At 42.2% G+C, this 20,119-nt stretch overlaps 1 protein-coding gene across 2 annotated transcripts in view; it reads left to right on the forward strand.

Annotated features, from left to right (window-relative positions):
- The window catches only part of LOC106046297 (killer cell lectin-like receptor subfamily F member 1), a 39,178-nt gene that overhangs the window by 13,737 nt on the left and 5,322 nt on the right, over positions 1-20,119 (forward strand). Inside the window, exons 6-10 of one of the 2 annotated variants that reach the window (XM_066977185.1) lie at positions 8,680-8,836; positions 11,417-11,506; positions 17,360-17,458; positions 18,698-18,829; positions 19,422-19,573. In XM_066977185.1, coding sequence (XP_066833286.1) covers positions 11,443-11,506; positions 17,360-17,458; positions 18,698-18,829; positions 19,422-19,573 — 447 coding nt within the window. In that variant the 5' untranslated portion in view covers positions 8,680-8,836; positions 11,417-11,442. The remainder of the gene's footprint in view (positions 1-8,679; positions 8,837-11,416; positions 11,507-17,359; positions 17,459-18,697; positions 18,830-19,421; positions 19,574-20,119) is intronic. The other variant, XM_066977186.1, reaches the window with a different exon arrangement.

The raw sequence follows: 20,119 nt of genomic DNA on the forward strand, positions 1-20,119 counted from the left end.
ATCATAAGCTGTCTTTTGTTTTTCCTCCTGTTACCATGTGATATCTGGTATTGTCTGTTCACAGAAATGGGGATTTATGCAGCAGTGCATGAGCTAAACGGGCTTTTCTAACAGGATTTGTTGCTCACCTTGTTTTGAGCAGCTGAAACTACCATGTCCTGGGGACAAAAGTCAACTGGAAACTACTTCAGCGGAAGTTTGTTTTACAGCAGGCTGAAATATTTGGCTCTTTAGTAGAAGAAATTATTTAGTAATCACTTTTTTCTTCCTGTATTTTTTCAGGTTTCAGATAAAGAATCATTCTGAGTGTGCCTACTTGCACTCCTTCACTGTCTCTACATCGGCATGCTCTTTGCCCAGGCGCTGGATCTGTACCTATTATCCCTAAAGTAATAACTCAGATCTTCTTGGGATCTTGATAGTTAAGATGTATCTGTCCATTGTACAATCTCTTAGGATAAATGGCAGTCCTGACATGGCCACAGACTTTTGTACCACCTGGAAGCCTAAATCAGAGAGGAGAAGGCTCCACGTCAGCTTCCAGAAATGTGCTGTCCATAACACACCAGCTCTCCTGTCCTAGGACAGAAGAGGAATATGCTTGGTCCAAGATACAGATCCTCTACACTGGGGACTACTTGGGCTGGCTGCCTGAGGTGAAGGCGCAGTGGGATTCCTGATAGTCTTCTGCTGCATAATGATCTCTTTAGTGTTCTCCTTCATCTCAGCTCATGGCTTTGGGGATGACCACCAGCCAGAGACACTAACCAGCTGGCACAGCTGCAAAAGCACTAAATCGGGGCTATTCGCTTTCTCCAAAAAATGATGTTTTTATAGTGCTTACTCACTGTGTTAGTACACCATTTCCCCATCTGCCAACCTTCTGGCCTCACCTTCAGACCCAAGCCTTTCGACCCTCTTACCTCCTTTTATTTCTGTCCTAACCAGTGAGCATCGCATTTTTCTGTTTATTGCCTTTTAAATAAACCAATACACTAACTTTGCACTATGAACGGTCTGTGGCCATAACTGTAGAAAACAATTCCTATGACTGCAGAAACAGGAAGTTCTTTTCTTACCAGAGGAAATCCTGCTAAGAAAGTATTTCCTACTGCACATTTCTGGAACACAAAGTTCAGGAAAAAATCCTGTGAGCACGCAGCACTGGCAGTCTGGGACATGAGAACTGCAACAGTCTGCTGGTAGCTAATATCCAACCTAAACTTCCCCTGGTGCAACCTGAGGCCATTTCCCCATGTCCAGCTGCTTATTCCCTGGGAGAAGAGACTGACCCCTACCCTGCTACAGCCTCCTTTGAAATAGTTGTAGAGAGCAATAGGGTCTCCTCTGAGCCACCTTTTTTCTAGGCTAAATAACCCCAATGTCCTCAGCTGCTCCTCATAAGACTTGTGCTCCAGACCCCTCACCAGCTTCATTGCCCTTCTCTGGACACACTCCAGCACCTCGATGTCCTTCTTGTAGTGAGGGGCCCAAAACTGAACACAGTACTTGAGGTGCAGCCTCACCAGAGGTGAGTACATAAGGACAATCACTTCCCCAGTCCTGCTGGCCACACTGTGTCTGATACAAGCCAGGATGGTGGTGGCTTTCTTGGCCACCTGAGCACACTGCTGGTTCACATTTAACCAGCTATCAACCAACACAAGTTGCAGAAGTAATACAAAAGCAGAGTAAGGGGCTTTATGGAAAAAAAGGGTGTCAGCCTCCTGCTTCTTATAACATGATGAGATCTGCTTGTAATCATAGTGCTAGCAGACAAGAATGGTTTTGGATTTGTGAACACAAGGCCACAGAAGCATCTGTAAACCAATAAGAACTGCTCATTTAGTCATCGAACTAGTCATTTGAAACATTTGAAAACTTTGTTTGCTTTTGTTTTTCTTTTGATTGTATGAGAACATCTACATTCTATTAAAGCACCTATATTGTCCTTTGATCTGTATGATAAAATGTCTAGGTAGCTTCCTGCTTCTTTGTACAATGACAATGCCTCTTACAGGAATTTTGAACTTTGTTTATATGAAACATGTTTTTGAGAAACCTCATTTTGCTACAAGTTTTGCTCTAAAAATGTTCACAATATCATTAAAATCTTTACAAAAATACATTATTAAGTTCCAGAGTTAAAAGAGCTTATTTTCCCAGCTCATTTGAGTGATAGCAAATTACTTAGATCTGCTAGAAAAAGTTGTTTTCAGACATGTGAAGAGATTTCTCAGACATAAGGCCCAAACATTGCAAAACTTCTCCACCACTTGTATAACCAGAAAATCTGCATTCCTGTGGTTCAGTATTTACATAGTATTCTTATAGTTTATGGGAGGCATCATTGACAGAACAGAATTCTACAGCATCTAGAAATCTGACAGGAGGATTTACTCAAAGAAACAATGGATCTTGTGTCAGTTTTTCTTAGCTCTTCCCCATGTTACTAAACATCTACGGTTCCTACTGATCTGAGTGACAGTTGGAGAAGGCCACCACTGTGAGCACAGTGGTAGAGCTTTACCCAATTTCTCTACAGCATTTTGAGTTTACTGATTCTCTGCACAGTTTGCTTGCTCAAGCCAAAGACATTGTGTAGCACCCCAGCAACTACAGAAGAGAATCACAGAACCATTAAAGTTGGAAAAGACATACAAACTCATCTGGTCCAACCACCCCACTACCGCCAATATTACCCAATAAACTGTGTCCCTAAGCGCCAGGTCCGATCTGTCCTTAAACACCCCCAGGGATGGTGACTCCACCACCTCCTTGGGCAACCCGTTCCAGTGCCTAACTACGCTTTCTGAGAATAGATTTCTCCTAATTTCCAACCTGAACTTCCCATGGCACAACTTGAGGGCATTCCTCAGAAAAATATCAGCTTTTACTTCAGGAAATCTATCAGAAAATTTGCAGATGACACGAAACTGGGAGAAGTGGCTGATATGCCAGAAGGTCATGCTGTCATCCAGAGACCTGGATAGGCTGGAGAAACAGGATGATGGGAACCTCATGAAATTTAGGATGGGGAAGTGCAAAGTCCTGCACCTGGGAAGGAACAACCCCAGGCACCAGTACATGTTGGGGACTGACCAGTTGGAAAGCAGCTTAGCAGAAAAGGACCTGGGGTCCTGGTGGACACTAGGTTGAACATGAGTCAGCAATGCTCCCTTGTAGCAAAGAAAACTAATGGTCTCCTGGGCTGCATTAGGCCTAGTATTGCCGGCCACAAATATGATTAAAGGACTGGAGCAGAGGACCTCCAGAGGCCCCTTCCAACCTCAACCGTTCTGTGATTCTATGATCTTGCCTGAGTTTTGGCCAAAGCTAGACCTGAAGAAGCTGTATTTGAGAGCCAAGGCTTCTTCTCACTGTAGGCTGCTCAACTGTACAAAATATCACACACGATGTGCAAGGATTCCTCCATTTAAATACATCAAGAGCAGAGAGACACCTCCCTGGCTGAAAAAAAGAAAAACACAGAGGTTTAAGAGTATGCAGTATCTAGGGGAGGAATGGACATAACTTAGAGGGAGTCATGTCTCATCACTGGTCTGATGCTTCAGACCTCCGTAAACACAGGACCAGTGCATTTTCATGTTAACTATTGCCAAAATCAGAAGAAACACCTTACTCTTCAAAGAAATCTGCATTGTCAGACAATGGCCTCAAAACAGTGATACCGAGACTGGCTTTGTCTAACAGTAGGCCTGACTCAAGTTTGAGCCCATCAAGAGCAATTAAAATGAGGTACGAATATAGTACACACACTATGTTCTTGGAGAACTGACAACTTATGCATGCTGCCAACACTGCAGTGCTATGAAGAAAAAACGAACAAACAAACAAACAGAATTGTTATTTAAAATATCCTTTTAATTTTAATTTTAATTTTAATTTTTCTTTAGTCAAATCAGTGAAACTTAAAAGCACTTAGTAGTCTGCCTTAAGGTAAAAGAATAGGCATTTATTTTACCTTTCTGAATTTCAAAGACTAGATAGAAACATTAGAAGCCCATGAACAAAAGCATGCTTTACATTTATAAAGGAAAATGGTTGAAAAATCTCAGCAGACAATTTGTGGTTTCCTATGTGAAGCTTTATTCTACATGTTAACCAGAGCAACACACATGTTGGGGAACTTGCTTGTGTTTATGGTGGTGGAAATAATATGAAAAGACAACACACTTGTCTGAGAGTTCATCTAACCACCAAAGAAAATTGAATTAGAAGGGAAAAAGGCAATTTTGGAAATGTTCCTGGAAAGCTCCCTTTATAAAAAATCTATTTCATAGCCAGATCTATTAGCCATATTTATGAATACTTTTGCATATGAACAATCTCTTCAGCCCTAACTCAGTAAGGCAATAAATTGTATGCTAAGCATCATGCAGCAAACTTGTTTAGCAGCAACCTTAGGTTTACTGAGAATTTTTGTGCTGGGAAGATTCCTTTGTCCATGAACTATCAATATGTTATAGCAACATTTCAGTGTGTGATAAAATACAATTGATTGAACATAAGCATTTCTATTTTGCCATTAGTGATACTTTTTTTTAAACGAATGAGCACTGGTGGTGGGTTGACTTGGCTGGCCACCAGGTCGCACCAAGCATCTCTCTCACTTCCCTCCTTAACAGGACAGGGGGAGAAAACAGAATGAAAAAACTCATGGGCTGAGATAAAGACAGGGGATTGAGATTTTCCACCAATTACCGTCTCAGACAAAACAGACTTGACTTAGGGAAGATTAATATAATTTATTGGCAATTAATAACAGAGTAAGGCAGTGAGAACCAAAAAAAAACAAAACCTGAAAGCGCACTACCCCCATCTTCCCTTCTTCTTAAGCTCAACTTCACTTCTGACTCCTGACTCTACCCCTTCCCCTTTCCCAAGTGGCACAGGGGGATGGGGAATGGGGTTTTCAGTTTGTCCGTAACACTTCATCTCTGCCGCTTCTTCATCTATACTCAGCCCCTGCTCCAGCATGGGGTCCCTCCCACGGGATGCAGTTCTTCCTGAACTGATCCTGCGTGGGCTTCCCACAGGCTGCAGTTCTTAAAGAACTGCTCCCACACGGGTCTGTACCACAGGGCCCATCCTTCAGGAGCAAACTGCTCCAGCACGGGTCCCCCATGGGCAGCAGCTCCTGCCAGATCCCATGCTTCACTCTGGAGTCTCCACGGGCTGCAGCTCCGGCCCGGGGCCTGCTCCTGCGGGGGCTCTCCATGGGCCGCAGCCTCCTCCAGGCCACATCCACCTGCTCCACCGGGGGCTCCTCCACGGGCTGCAGCATGGAGATCTGCTCCATGTGGGACCCATGGGCTGCAGGGGGACAGCCTGCTGTGGTAGTTTCACTCGGGTGGGTGGCCGAGCTCCAGCACGGCTGCTCTCTCACTCCCCCTCCTCAAAGGGAAAGGGTGAGAAAATACGATGAAAAGGACTCAAGGGTTGAGATAAGGACAGGGAGATCACTCAATAATTATTGTGACAGGCAAAACAGACTCAGCATAGGGAGATAGTAAGATTTATTGCCTATTAATAAAAAGCTAGAGAAGTGAGAAACAGAGGAAAGAAACCAAAAGCGCCTTCCTCCCATCCGCCCTCTTCCACTTCCTCCCCCCAACTGGAACAGGGGAATGGGGGAACGGGGGTTATGGTCAGTCTATAGCGCTTCTTCTCTGCCACACCTTCTTGGTCACTCTCATCCCCTGTGCTGTGGGTGCCCCCCCACAGGATGCAGTCCTTGATGAACTGATCCGGCGTGGGCTGCCCACAGGCAGCAGCTCTTGAAGAACTGCTCCAGATATGGGTCCATACCACGGGGTCCATCCCTCAGGAGCAAACTGCTCCAGCACGGGTCCCCCACGGGCAGCAGTGCTCCCCAGACCCCCTGCTCCTGCATGGTCTCCTCTCCACGGGCTACAGGTCCGGCCCGGAATCTGCTCCAGCGGGGGTCCTCCACAGGCTGCAGCCTCCGTCGGTGCAGGTCCACCTGCTCCACCGTGGTCTCCTCCATGGGCTGCAGCATGGAATCCTGCTCCACCGTGGTACTCCATGGGCTGCAGGGGGACAGCCTGCTTCACCATGGTCCTCACCACAGGCCGCAGGGGACTTCTGCTCCGGCACCTGGAGCGCCTCACCCTCCTTCTTCACTGACCTTGGCGCCTGCAAGGCTGTTTCTCACCCCTCTCACTCTCCCAGCTGCTGTGTCGCGCAGCGTTTTTTTTTTCCCCTGTCTTAAATATGCTCTTACAGAGGCGCAAACAACATCGCTTATTGGCTCGGCTCTGGTCAGCAGTGGGGCCCTTACCTTACTTGGGGCAACTTCTAGATTCTTCTCACAGAAGCCACCCCTATGGCCCCCTGCTACCAAAACCTTGCCATGTAAACCCACTACACCTGCTCCACCAGGGGCCTCTCCACAGGCTGCGGGGGAATTTGTGCTCCGTTCCTGGAGCACCTCCTGCCCTCCTTCTGCACAGACCTTGGGGGCTGCAGGGCTGGTTCTCTCCATACATTTTCTCACTCCTCTATCCCAGCTGCTGTTGAACATCACTTTTTCTTATATATGGTTTAACAGAGGTGCAACCAACCATTGGCTTATAACACAGAAATACTCTCTTGGTCATTGTAAATCACAAACTGTGAGTTTCTCTGATCCTAAGCATTAAAACCTAGTTAATATTTACTTTCCGATCATTTCTGATTTTTAGTCTGTATCTCTCCAGTTTCAGAGTCGTCACCCAAATTGTCAGTCTACTATTGGTCTTTCTGAAGGTCCTATGACTGCAGATAATTTGAGCAAAAAAATCAGAGAGTTCTTGTCACAGCTGCACGTTTTACACATAATTTTTTCTTGATTACAAAAACAATCACTATGTGATAAATGGAACAAGATGGAACTGCTACACCATCTGCTGTTCATTCTAATTAACATAATTAATATGATTAATATAATTATTGTAATGTAATTAGACAGCTTTAATGTCATGCAAACAGATCAACTCTTTATTTGGAAAGACAACTCAAATAAATAATGTGCCTTGACAAATGGTATCCAATTCAGTTTTAATGTGTAGTTTCTCCTCATATGAGAAGGGATTTCAAACTCAGATTATTTTCTTGCAAGTATTGGAGGTTAGGAAAAGTGCATCATGGATAATGTTAAAAAAAAATAATTTATTTTCATTATGGAAAAGTTCTTGTATTAAAGAGTGGTGTGCTTACAGACAGCATACAGAAAAACAACACCTTGGATAGCATGCATGAAAACCAAAATAGATTAGGACAAAAACCATAACTGTCACTCCAAAGGTCCCGACTGGGAGATTCTTTTATCATTTTCCTGATGGAAGCCAAAATACTTTTACAGTAGGTCTACAACTTCTCATTTTAGAAGACTGTGTATGCATTGTTTGTTTGAAACTTTTGCTAATGAAGAGAATAAGAAAGAAAACTGAAAGTTGATTTACTGTCCGTTTCAATAGTGAAACTATTTTAGATAATTGAAAGAATAAAAACTCATGCTATGGAAATTTTCCTTTGCTGAGAGAAAGAGATTGAACTTTTGGAGTTCAGAATACCTCTGCAAGAAATTCATTGGATATGTGTCCCCTGAGTCCACACTGAACCTGGTTCAGCTGTCACAACCAGATGCATTCTTCACGATCGCCACTGATGGTTATCGCCCAAGCAGGGTTACGAGTGAAGAGTCAGGCTGGGGGGCAGGCAAGGGTAGTATACTGCCACAATGGGTGAGGCATGATTTCCCTCTAAATCTAAATGGTGGTTCTCTGAATCTGCTTTGAGACTGTTAAAAACTAGACTCACCTTCCAGTCTTCTGACACGGATATTTCTAAGCAAGTTGCATTGTATTAGCAGCTTGGCTGTCTGATTGCTGGGTTTCTTTACATGTCTTGGATAGATAGCATCTGACCATGTCCATTTGGGTGTATTCATTTTCCTGTTTATTGAATAACCTGTAACATTGACCTTCTGAACTGAGACACACCCTCTCATATGTGTCCCATGAAGAAAATTTAAGTACAGAAACCTCACCAAGTTCATCTGTAGCAAACACATGTAACACATCCATTTTTTTTTCTATTACTGTATGGCCTTTCTGATCATCTATTGCTTTACCTGCCTTTTGGCAGGTTTCTGCTCCTGAAGAAGGAGGATTTTGTTATTTTAATGTTTCTTGCAAGCTACTTCTCAGTTTCTTTCTTGTTTTGTTTTATGATGTTATCATATTCAACTTTATAGAACTTATGCACCTCTTCTTTAGTTTCATTTTAACACATACCTTTTTGTAAGATTGGCTTCTTACTATTCATAGACTTTCTTGCCTATTTTTTAGCTCTGCCAGCATCCTTGGGGGGTGGACCCAATGATCTCCTGAGGTCCCTTCCAACCACTACAATTCTGTGATTCTGTGGTTCTGTGATCCTCTGAGTCTGTCATCTCAGTAAAAAGAATATAAATGTCCTCCCAAAATAAATAAAAAAATGTTTTTGACTTGGACTCACAATACCATGTTGTCAAGAAAGGTTGCTTATTTGCTTTTTACCCAGAAGTCAATTTAACAGCTCATTTTTATAGTTGGAAGCACATGTTGGACTTCACAAAAGAAAATAAAATGACATAGCATTATATTTTTACAGCTCTGAAGTTTTCTTTCTGCTGAAATAAAATGTGAAGTGCAAAGTCTGTTTGAGAAACAAGAACCAGAATGGAAAAAAAAAAAAAAGATGAAGCCAGTTTTCTGAGCATGCAAAAATAAGAACTGGGTTGTGATGTAAAATACTATGCACATCAACTGTAAGTACATACTTAAAGAATTCCATGGAGACACTCTCACTGAAATGTAAGCATGCCTACATTTTCCTGTATTGTCCTTCTGGCTTGATGTTTGGAGCCAAGTTGCATGCTCCATCCTTCTGTTGAGACTGTGATCTATATTTTCAAGGCTCTTGGCTGTCACCTCCCTGCAACTTTGGTTGGTATCAGGTTCTGCTGCCAACCTGAGAGCAACCTTGAGCTTAATTTAACTTGCTAACTTATGTAATAAACACTTCTGTGTTTTTTAACCCAGTCTATGCCACAGCTGGAAGGCACTACCTATAAATGTCTTACTCTTTGACTTTCCTTTGGTACTTTCCCAGTTATCCTCTGCTAGTATAGAACTAAAACCTCAGTAATAGATTAGCAGATACTACTATGAGATCACCACCCATTATTCACAGCATCATTGGTTTACCTTTCTTTTGTCCATTGTGCTCCTCCATTTTCTTGCTGTATCCACCTATCTGGCATATATTTTATGTTTTATTTTTTTATTTTTTTTAGAGAAGTAGCTGATAAGGTTTGACAAGGTAGACTCATCAAGTTGTTAGGCATTTGTACAGTATTCACTCTTTACTCACTCTGTTCCAAGACTGCTTTACTGCAGTAGAAAAAAAATAATAATAATGCCATCTTTGGCAGAATGATGTCAAAGACCCAGATCCCTGAAAACTCTGTAACAAGTAAGGCTGCTGAAAGGTTGATGTTTTGCTGCTACATGGGGTTTGACATGCATATTAGTTGACTGTATCATTATTGGACGTGTACTGCTTGTATGCATCAATGGCTTGGTTAATCTTTTGGCAGCGTGGTAATTCTTCTAAGTCTGGAAGACTGTTTGCCCGGGTTTTCTTCAATCTTTATATGTAGATACAGGAATATATTTTCACTTCCATGTTTAAAAACTAGTCTAAGAGTGTAAAGGGGATTTAGTACAAATGAAATGAGAGACTATAGTATTTGAGCAGTGTATTTATCAGACACATGAGTTTTAAAAACTGGTCTGTTCCTATGCAGGAGGAAAATCCACCTAGGAATACATTTCTGTCATTATTCCCACAGGTGGTCTTTTCTTAACCTTTTTAAGAGCTTTCTGAGACAACTGCAAGATCTATTCATCTACTCATTTTGATTTACTAGAACATTGTATAGCTTAGAAAAAAAAAAGAAAGAAAAAAAAGAAAAATTATATAGACTATGGTAAGATGATTGTGGTAGGCTGAGCTTGGCCAGATGTCAGATGCCGACCCAGTCACTCTTTCACTCTCATTCCAACTACTCTATAGGATAGGGGAGAAAATAAGGTGAAAAGACTCATGGATTTAAGATAAACCCAGAGAGTGCACGTATGAGTTACTTTCACAAGCAAGACAGACTCAAGTTGGGGAAAATTAATTTAATTTATTGTAAATTAAAATAGATTTGTATAGTGAGAAACAAAAAGATTAAAACACCTTCCTCCCACTCCCTTTTCCCAGGCTCAACTTCACACCTTCATTCCCAATTCCAACACCTACTCCACCCACCCCCCAGAGACGCAAGGAAGCTTGAGTATGGGGGATTATGGTTAGCCCATGACAGCTCCTCTCTGCCACTCCTTCCTCCTCACACTTTTCCCCTGCTCCATGGTGGGTCTTCTCCTCAGGCTGCTGGAGAATCTGTGTTCTGTTGCCTGGAGCACCTCCCTTGGTCTTCGCAGGGCTTTTAACCCCTCACTCCTCACACTGCCATGAATGGATTTTAAACTTCCTTAAATGTTTTTTCCCAAGGGGACCACCAGCTTGGCTGATGGACTCAGCTGTGTCCTGCAGTGTGTCCTTTGGAGCTGGCTTTGTCTGGCACCGGGCAATCCCTGGCCTCTTCCCACAGAGGCCACTTCTGCAGCCCCCTGTTACCAATGCCTTGGCACCTACACCCAACACAATGATGAACAAGTATGACCCTTCAAAAAACAGCTGTTGCCAGCAGAATATCCTTTGCGTCAAGGTGCTACAAAGGGGCAAGGGGCCAGGAGCATCAGAGGCTCCCTAGACCACCAGGGCAAGGCTTGTCAGCCAGGGCCTGTCCTTCTGCCCCACCAGGAGAAGGCACCTGGGGGTACCAGGACAGCCCCAGCCCTGACACCAGGCACGTTCCTGGGATGGGGCCAGGGTAAGACCTGTGTATGGGCCCACGGGTTGGCCTGGTTGGGCAGAGCACGATTGTGGGGAGATGGCCCTGCAGGATCTTCGTTGGGGTAGCGGCTGACGGCTCCAGGATCTGATGTAGGGTCCTGAGTGCAGGGGATCCCAGTGGGTGGGCAGGTTATAAATATCTGAGAAGGTTCTAAAGTTTTCAGAGAAAGACGAAGAACTGAAAAAAAAAGAAAATAAAAAAGTTCACTTGTCAATTCAATTATGCTCTTTTAACTGTTACATTCCATTTCATGGTCTCGTGACGGCATGACTTCAGTTAAAAGCACAAATGACCATCCACTGTCCTCTTCCTGTTTATAACACTTGTTTGAAACATTTCCCGTAACTGAGTTTGACACTAACAGCCATTTGCAATCAATAGGAAGAAGTGATAAAAAAGACCTCGAGATGGAGAATGAAGAGGGTTACACAGAACTGAATTTCAAAGCAAGGAAGAAAAACTCCAATGCAGGTAAGCATATAAGCATATATATATATATCCTTCTGTATTCAGACATATTTGAGTTACTATAAAACAATCAAACAAACAAACAAACAAAAACCACCACAAATCTGCCAAAATTTTAGTTGGTGTTGCTAATGAGCCAATGGTATATGGCTATATATTGAGAAACATGATGGACGGTAGGTAAAAAGTACCACCAGGCTTGGAGTGTGTGTTGACAGTCCCAGTACAGGATGGAGATTAGAAAATGGAGGTATGGGAAGAAAACATAAAGCAGTAATTGTCAGCAAGCTTGCAGTGGTCTCAGCTCATCACCTATTTATGTTTTGTCTGGTATTTTTTTTTTCCTCCAAGAATCACACCCAAGGAGAATTTAAGAATAATTTAAATGAAAACTGTAAGACAGTAACTTGCTGCCCAGTAAGCTTTTTCAACAACTTTTGGAGGGTTTTGTCAGGAGCTGCAGGGGAGAAAGTATAAAGATAAATGCTGGAAGGCTTTCAAGATCACTTTTGCTAAACTCCACTTGTTTTAAGTGATGTGCGGGAGAACTCAGACCACAAATATCAAGTCCTCAGAGCAATTAGACATCCAGGTTCCAAACAGTTAATTAGCTATGATGATAGGTTCCTGAGAAATTCTGGCTGCCCTCTTACATAACAACAATTTTTATAAGTAAAAAAGTGAAAGCCAACTTAAGTTACTCAGCATAGTAGGACTAATTCTGTGCAACTTTATTGACATAAATTGTGCCAGTTTTGCTATTATTAAAACTTATACTGAGAGTCTGTTCCCAACTATAATAAAAGTACAAAACCAGCAAAAGTGAGAGAAAAATAAATGGAAAGCTGATAATAAAACTTAATATTTATTTAACTAAGAATTTTAAGTTATCAAACTTGTCAAAATGCAAAAATATGTTGCTGTAATGGAGTAGGTTGAATATTTTCATTTAAAAGAAGCAGAAAGTCAGGCAAAGTGTATGTTATCAAATGTACATAATAGTGTGTGACCATAAACACACAGAGCATGTAATGACTAAATCAGTTTTAAAATGCTCTGTCTTCATCTCCCTGCATGACTGGGTATCTTCCCAAAAGACCACTGCAGGAGCAAACAGGCAGAACAGGAAGACATCAGGCAAGCAGCTTACACGAACAGTGGTTCCTTTAAGCCTCCTTCAGGCCATATCCACCTGCTCCACTGTGGGCTCCTCCACGGGCTGCAGGGGAACTTCTGCTCTGGTGTCTGGATCACCTCCACTTCCTTCTTCACTGACCTGTGTTTGCAGGGTTGTTTCTCTGTACATTTTCTAAGTTCGCTCTCCCAGCTGCTGTTGTACAGCAGATTTTTTTTTTCCCTTTCTTAAATACACACTCACAGAGGTGCAACCAGCATTGCCTAGTGGCTCTTATCTGACATGTTATAGCTTCTGGGCTTTTCTCACAGACTCCACCCTTGCAGTCCCCCTCCTACCAAAATATTGCCACATAAGCTCAATATACAGTGTGTGAGCTAGATTTAGACTAGACACAGGCTAGTCATGGTAGCATGGTATCTCAGAAGTGAATTTGCTGGAGTGGTTAGTAGTGGTCACAATGCCCTGTTGGCATAATCCAATGCAATATTGACACCAGTTCTTGTAGCACAGAAGAAAGACCACAATGCAAAGCTCCCCTTCCTCCTTGCAGTCACATCCGGTCTTGCCAGTGGTGCAAGCTGCAGAGGTGTCCTGAGAAGCTGGGCAAATACCAAGCTGGTAGCTTGTGCTTCACTGTCAGCACTGTGATATCACCGCTACCAGAGCTCACTCTGGGTATCTGTGCAATAATCTGAGTGTTTACACAAGTCACTTGTTACCGTTTTGCCTGCAGTCCAGCCATTGTGCAAATCATGGCAGAGATAAGATTAGATAACCTAGTTGCCTTTTTGTTGTCAAAATCACTGCACAGTACCCAAGGAAGAAGGAGAATGCACACGTATGCATAACCATAATATATGTTGCATAGTCAGTGAAAAGAACTGTATTCTATTTACAGAATATGTACTGTCTAAATAGGGTGGGAATATAAAAACAGTGGGGATTAACTGTTTGAATATTTAAAGACAACTAGTCACATATACAGAATTTCCCAAGTAAGCATGATTGAATGGACAAATGAGGAAAAAAAAATGTTTGACCTTTGTGTAAAACTGACAGCTAGAAACCAGTCATGAAGCGGAAGTGTTAGAGAAAATGAATTTATCCTGTTGCACAAAGTTCAGTAGTCTTTTCATGATTTGAAATGCAGCTCCACACATTACATTTTTGAAATAATAGTGTTGCAGCAGAGAACTTTTCAAACAGCTGATTCACATCTGATCTAGATCACCAGTATTTGAAATGTAACAGTTATTAAAGGATATTTACAAAAGATACTTCCTGATGTAATTTACTAGATGCAAAACAAGATCTTTATGAGGTAAAATATTTTCCTACCCCATTTTCTCTTCCGAGAAGGTTAATTTCCATGAAATGGAAAGTCATTCTTCTGTTGTTCTCTGACTTTATTCCAGGACCCCAACTCAGGGCAGATGAGGGTAAGGAGTAGCACTGTATGTAATGGAGGGGCTGGACTACATGGAGCTTGCAGTTGGTGATGACATGGTAGAAAGCCTCTGAGTAAGGATTAAGAGACAAACAAATTAACAGATGCCATTGTGGGGGTCTACTACAGGCCACCCAGCCAGGATGATGACACCTATGAATTGTTCTTTAAGGAGCGAAGAGATACTCTAGATCAGCCACCCTTGTCCTTTTTGGTGACTTCAGCTTGCCAGATGTGAACTGGGAATACCCCACAGCTGATGCAAACAGGTCCAGGAGATTCCTAAAAAATCTTGATGATAACTTCTAGGTACAGGTACTAAAGGAGCTGGCGAGGTAAGGTGCCCTCCTAGATCCGTTTCTTGTGAACAGAGAGGATCTCTTGGGTGGAGTGGCAATTGGTGGCCATCTTGGCCATAGTGACTGTGAAATAAGTAATCAAATTTAAAATATTTGGTGAGAGGAGGAGAACTGCCACCAGAACTTCAACCCTGTATATGGGGAAAGCAAGCAGACTCCCATACGGAGCTGCTCAGGGAACTGGTGAGCAAGATCCCCCAGGACCTTTTTTTTTTTAAGATATTTTTTTGAAGACATTGGTGCCCATCAGTGCTACTCAGTTTTTAAGTACCACCTCTTATGAGCACAGGAACAGGCAATTCCAAAATGCTGGAAGTCAAGCAAGCAGGGCAGAAGGTTGGCTTGGCTGAGCAGAGTCTTGTAGACCTTAGGCAGAAAAAGAAAGTGTGTGTCTTCTGGAAACGAGGTTGGGTGACATGGAAGGACTATAGAGATGCCGTTCACCATTGTAGGGAGAACATTTGTGCAGCCAGGGCTTGATTAGAGTTGAAGCTGACCAGTATTGCGGAGTCTTTTTTAAAGGGCTTTTTAAAATATGCTAACAGCAAAAGGAGGACCAGAGCAAACATTGGTCCATTATTTGATGAGGACGGTCAGCTCACAAATAGGGACGTAGACAAAGCAGAGATGCTCAATGCCTTCTTCCCCTCTGTCTTCAACACCGATGGTGGGCTCTGAGTTGGAGGACCATGACTGCGGTAACAGTGAACTTCCAGCCAACCCCGAGCTTGTGGAGGATTTGCTGCTTCACCTGGATGCATATAAGTCTATGGAGCATGAAGGGCTTCTTCCCAGGGTACTCAAAGAGCTGGCTGATGTCATCGCAAGACCTCTCTCATTTTTCAATGGTCTTGAGATTCTGGAGAGGTCCTGTTTGACTGGAAGCTGGCAAAAGTTACTGTTTTCAAGAAGGGCAAGAAAATAGACCCTGGCAATTACGGGCTTGTCAGTCTCAGTTCAGTGTCTGGTAAAATTATGGAGAAGTTTATTCTGGGAGTTATTGAAAAACACCCGAAAGACAATGCAGTCATTGCTCACAGCCACCTTGGGCTCATGAGGTGAAGGTCCTGCTTAACAAACTTAATTTCCTTTTATGACAAGGTCACCCACCTAATTGACCAGGGGAAGCCAGTTGATGTGATGTTTTCATATTTCAGCAAAGCTTTAGACAGTGTTTCTCACCATATCCTTCTGAACAAAATTACCAGCATACAGATAGAGGAATACATAATGTGATGGGCAAGCAATTGGCTGATGGGTTGGGCTCAAATTATGTAAATGGGGTTACATCAGGCTGGTGGCCATTCACTAGTGGGGTTCCCTGGGGCTCCATTTTAGGGCCATTTCTCTTTAACGCTTTCATAAGTGACTTGGATGCAGGACTTGAAGGTATACTTAGTAAGTTTGCGGATGACACTAAATTGGGAGGAGCTATTGACTCTCGAGGGTAGAGAGGCCTTGCAGAGAGATCTTGACAAAACAGAGGGCTGGGTAATCACCAGCTGCATGAAGTTGAACAAGAACAAGTGCCAGATTGAGCACCTGGGTTGGAGTAACCCTGGATATACATACAGACTGCAGGATAAGAGGCTGGAGATCAGCCCCACAGAAAGAGATCTGGGGCTTCTGCTTAATGGCAAGTGGAATATGAGTCAACAGTGTGCCCTGGCAGCCAAAAGGGTGAACCATATCCTCAGGTGCATTAGGCATGGCATTGCTAGCCAGTTGATGAAAGTGACTGTCTCACTCTACCCTGTGCTGGTGTAGCCTCACCTTGAGTACCATGTGCAGTTTGGGGCTCCACAATATAAGAAGGACATAAAACTACTAGAGAGCATCCAAAGGAGGGCTATGAAGATGGTGAAAGGGTCTAGAGGGCAAGACATGTGAGGAGTGCCTGAAGTTACCTGGTTTGTTCATCCGAGAGGAGACTGAGGGGAGGCCTCCTGGTGGCCTGCAGCTTCCTCACGAGGGGAGCAGAGGGGCAGGCACTGAGCTCTGCTCTCTGGGGACAGTGACAGGACCTGAAGGAATGGCATGGAGCTGCAACAGGGGAGGTTGAGCTGGACATCAGGAAAAGGTTCTTCAGTGAGGGGGTGGTTGAGCTCTGGAAGAGGGCCCCCAGGGAAGTTCATGGCACCAAGCGAGTCAGAGTTCAAGAAGTGTTTGGTCAATGCCGGACAATGTCAGACATCTGGTCTGATTTTTGGATGGTCCTGTGTGGAGCCAGGAGCTGGTCATGATGGGTCCTTTTCAACTCAGGATATTCTATGTTTCTATGAAAAAATTCTCCAAATTATAACACAGACTTTTCTAAAGGCCATCCAGTGTACAGGTGATTAATTAGTGAGTCCTGGTGCTAAAGAATTTAGCCCAAAGGTCTACTGGTCCTTTGTTGATTGACGGTGTGGGTATTCATAGCCCTAGAACTTCTTTTTTATTTGTACATTACATATTTGTCTTTTTCTTTGCAGCTTAGAAACTAAGCTAGAAACTTAGAAACTTCAATTCTTCCTTATATCTTTTTACTGTTTGTGAGGTTTTGTTTAGCAATATTTGTTAAATGCTTGCTGTGACATGTAACAGTCGTGTTACTTGCCAGGGTGATATCCCCCTGATATGAAGAAGCAGAAACTGGTAGCTGTTCCACTTATAACCTCAAATGGACTGGCAAACAGTGAAAACAGATTCAACAAATTTAAACCCAAGAAAACTTTTCATAAATGAATTTGTTAGAAACAAGAACCACTTGATATGCATGAGGCAGCCAGAAGGGAAAAGGGAACAATCACAAAGCACATAGCAATGTGACAGTGAAGGATATTCTGTCTGAATGATGTCTAGAGAAACACAGATTTATGTCCTAGGTAATATCTCATGCCATGTTTATAAAACCATCTTATTTCTTGCAGAATTTTCCTCTGATTCTTCAGCCTTGCGGTATCTTGCTGCACTCTCAGGATTTCTGAATCTTGTATTTCTGGGAGCTGTGATTGCATTATTTCAGCAATGTGAGTGACCAAGTGAAATATTTTGCTTTAATTCCTGTGCAATTGGCAGGTGTTAATCCTTGACTTAAACAATTTTTCCAAACAGACTGTTTTGATATGGTGACAAGATCACTCAATGCTTTTTACTATTAGGTTTCCAATGAAGGTGAGAGGAGTTATTGGTATTTTGAGGCTGTGGATCTGCAGAAGATCAGTGGCTTTCAGAGGGCTGTTGTATGTTTGGAGTTTATGAACAGATCTGGAGTCTCTCATTTTTCAGTCCCTCAGCCTGAGGTTCCCTCTTCTTCTTTTCCAGAACTGAAAAAATAACCCAGATTTCTAGCCAAAGAATTAATTTTTCAGTTTGTAAAAGCACTTTTATTAATGAAACAGAGTTCAGTCTGGATATGTGGTATAACTGGAACCCCTGCTACCTCCTCCTCGTCTCATCCTCACGGCCAGTCTTCACCTCTTGATGCCCGTCTTTGCCTGCCTTAAATTTCAGCCAGTCCTACCTGACTTTCACAACAAGAAATGTGAGCTGTACTTCAGGGATGGATGAGATAGGAGGGTGGAAGATGTTACATGTAGATGAAAAATACCTCTTTAAACAGAAATAAAAAGGTGTGCCTATAAATTTGTAAATGTGGTCTTTCCACTTTCCACAAAATGTATGCATAAGCACTGGGTTACTGCCAGTACTGATCGCAGAGCTTAAATATCTAGCACAAATGTATGTCATTATCCCTGGACATTTAAACTTTGGCATCAGAAAGAAGTGGCTGCAGTTGCTCTGGACAAGCAAGTTGAACAAGGTGGTCATCAACAAGTATCTAAATACTTATCAAGGAGTCTAATTTTAGTTTTCTCCTTCAGAAAATCTCAGCCTGATAACCCCAATGTCCAGCCTGCTTCTGGACATCAAAATCACTTTGCACATCAAAATCACGTGAGAATCTGGGAGAAAATGGAAATTCAGAAGCACTTCTGGATATAACTATATTGTTAATGGCAGTCAGCCATTCTCCCTTTCTCTGGATGTGAGTCCTGCACTCTCACATCAACCCATTCTTTTCTGAAATTAGCTGAATACAGAGTTCAGGCACTAGAAAATCAATGGCACAGCCATGTTATTTGAGAGATGGCTGTTATATACCATGTTGTTAAAAACAAGTTGATGACACAATCCGTGCTGTCTATGGGAGTTCTTTACAGTTTATTTGTGAACTTTATATTAAAATGTTGGAGATTCTTGTCCAGGTGACTTGCTATCAAGTGATGTGTGGAAGCCCAGACAAAATATTTCTGAAAGTGGCAATATCTCAGGGGAAGATCTCCATGAAAACAACTTATTGACTGCATTAAAGGAGAGTTTATGCATGAATACAAATGGTAAGGAAATAAAATCTCATTCATAGTACCATAAATGGTTTGAATCTCTAGAAAAGTTTAATATAAAAAATAAACACCTGGATGAAGTAACCGACCTTCAGATTATAGAATAATAATATTTATATTGTTAAAGATGTATAAAGCGATATATTTCAGAGTTCCATTCTTGGAAATGTTAGTTTGAGGAAGAAATTCAAGTGGAGCAGTGATACTGAAGGTCTTTGTGACTTCTCTGTGGGTTCCATGGAAACCAGTTGTACTACTCCCAGGGATTTCAGCAGAACGGGAATTTTATCTGTGGCTTCTATCCAAGTTTTTATGTAAACTATTTAGCACAATTATCTATAGTTCTGAAATATTTAAATGCACAGAGTGATCCCTAATCCCTAATGACTATCCTTATTGCCACTGTAAAGCAGAAACAATGTGCTTTCTTAAAATGAAGTGTACCATCACAGTTTCTGCCCCACTCCCGGCTTAAAGCTTCTTTAATCTCATATTCAGAAGCCTCAGAAAAAGTGCAAGTCAATACTACTAATATCAGTTGTAAATAAGGCAGTGTCAAAATCCATTCACCCCAAACTCTTCACAGACTCCAGATGTGAACTCTGCCCCATTGGTTGGAAGCTGCATTATGGGAGATGTTATTACTACTCAGAAAAAAGTGACACCTGGGAGAATAGTAGAAGGTATTGCTTAGGAAGAAAATCTGAGCTCCTGATTATAGAAAATGAGACTGAAATGGTAAGCTTGTAAGGCACTCTGTGGTTCAAATATTATTTTTACTTATACCTTGAGAATCCAAATATCACAGCAGAGCTTTTCATGTATATTTAGAAGACATTTCTAATCCATATATGCTCATAAAAGGCATTGTCAGTGGTAAATGCACTGATGATTGATCTCTGCATGTTAAGAAATGTTTGTGTCAAAAAGACCAGTAGTCTAGATTTCATTTAAATAGATGCGATGATATGCTTATACTTCATCTCCAGCAAGAATCAGATGGAATTTGATTGAAGGATTATTGCATGTTTTATTCCAAATCAAACCTGTTCAGAGCTAAGTTGATATAAAGGCTGCTGCCTGTCTTCTGGGGATGGAACTATTTCTCTGTACTTTATACATTTTAAAATGTCAGTATCAGGCTGAGCTGGCAAAATGATCACCTCCTTCCTTGTAAGGGGAAAAAAAGAGGTACCTTCAGCTGCTATATTTCAGATCAGTCTGATCCTCATCTAAAATGTGCTAAAGGAATGAACCCAGGGCCAGCAAGGAGCCAAAATTAGC

Source organism: Anser cygnoides, chromosome 1 (genome assembly GCF_040182565.1).
Source record: "Anser cygnoides isolate HZ-2024a breed goose chromosome 1, Taihu_goose_T2T_genome, whole genome shotgun sequence".
Taxonomy (NCBI): Eukaryota; Metazoa; Chordata; class Aves; order Anseriformes; family Anatidae; genus Anser; species Anser cygnoides.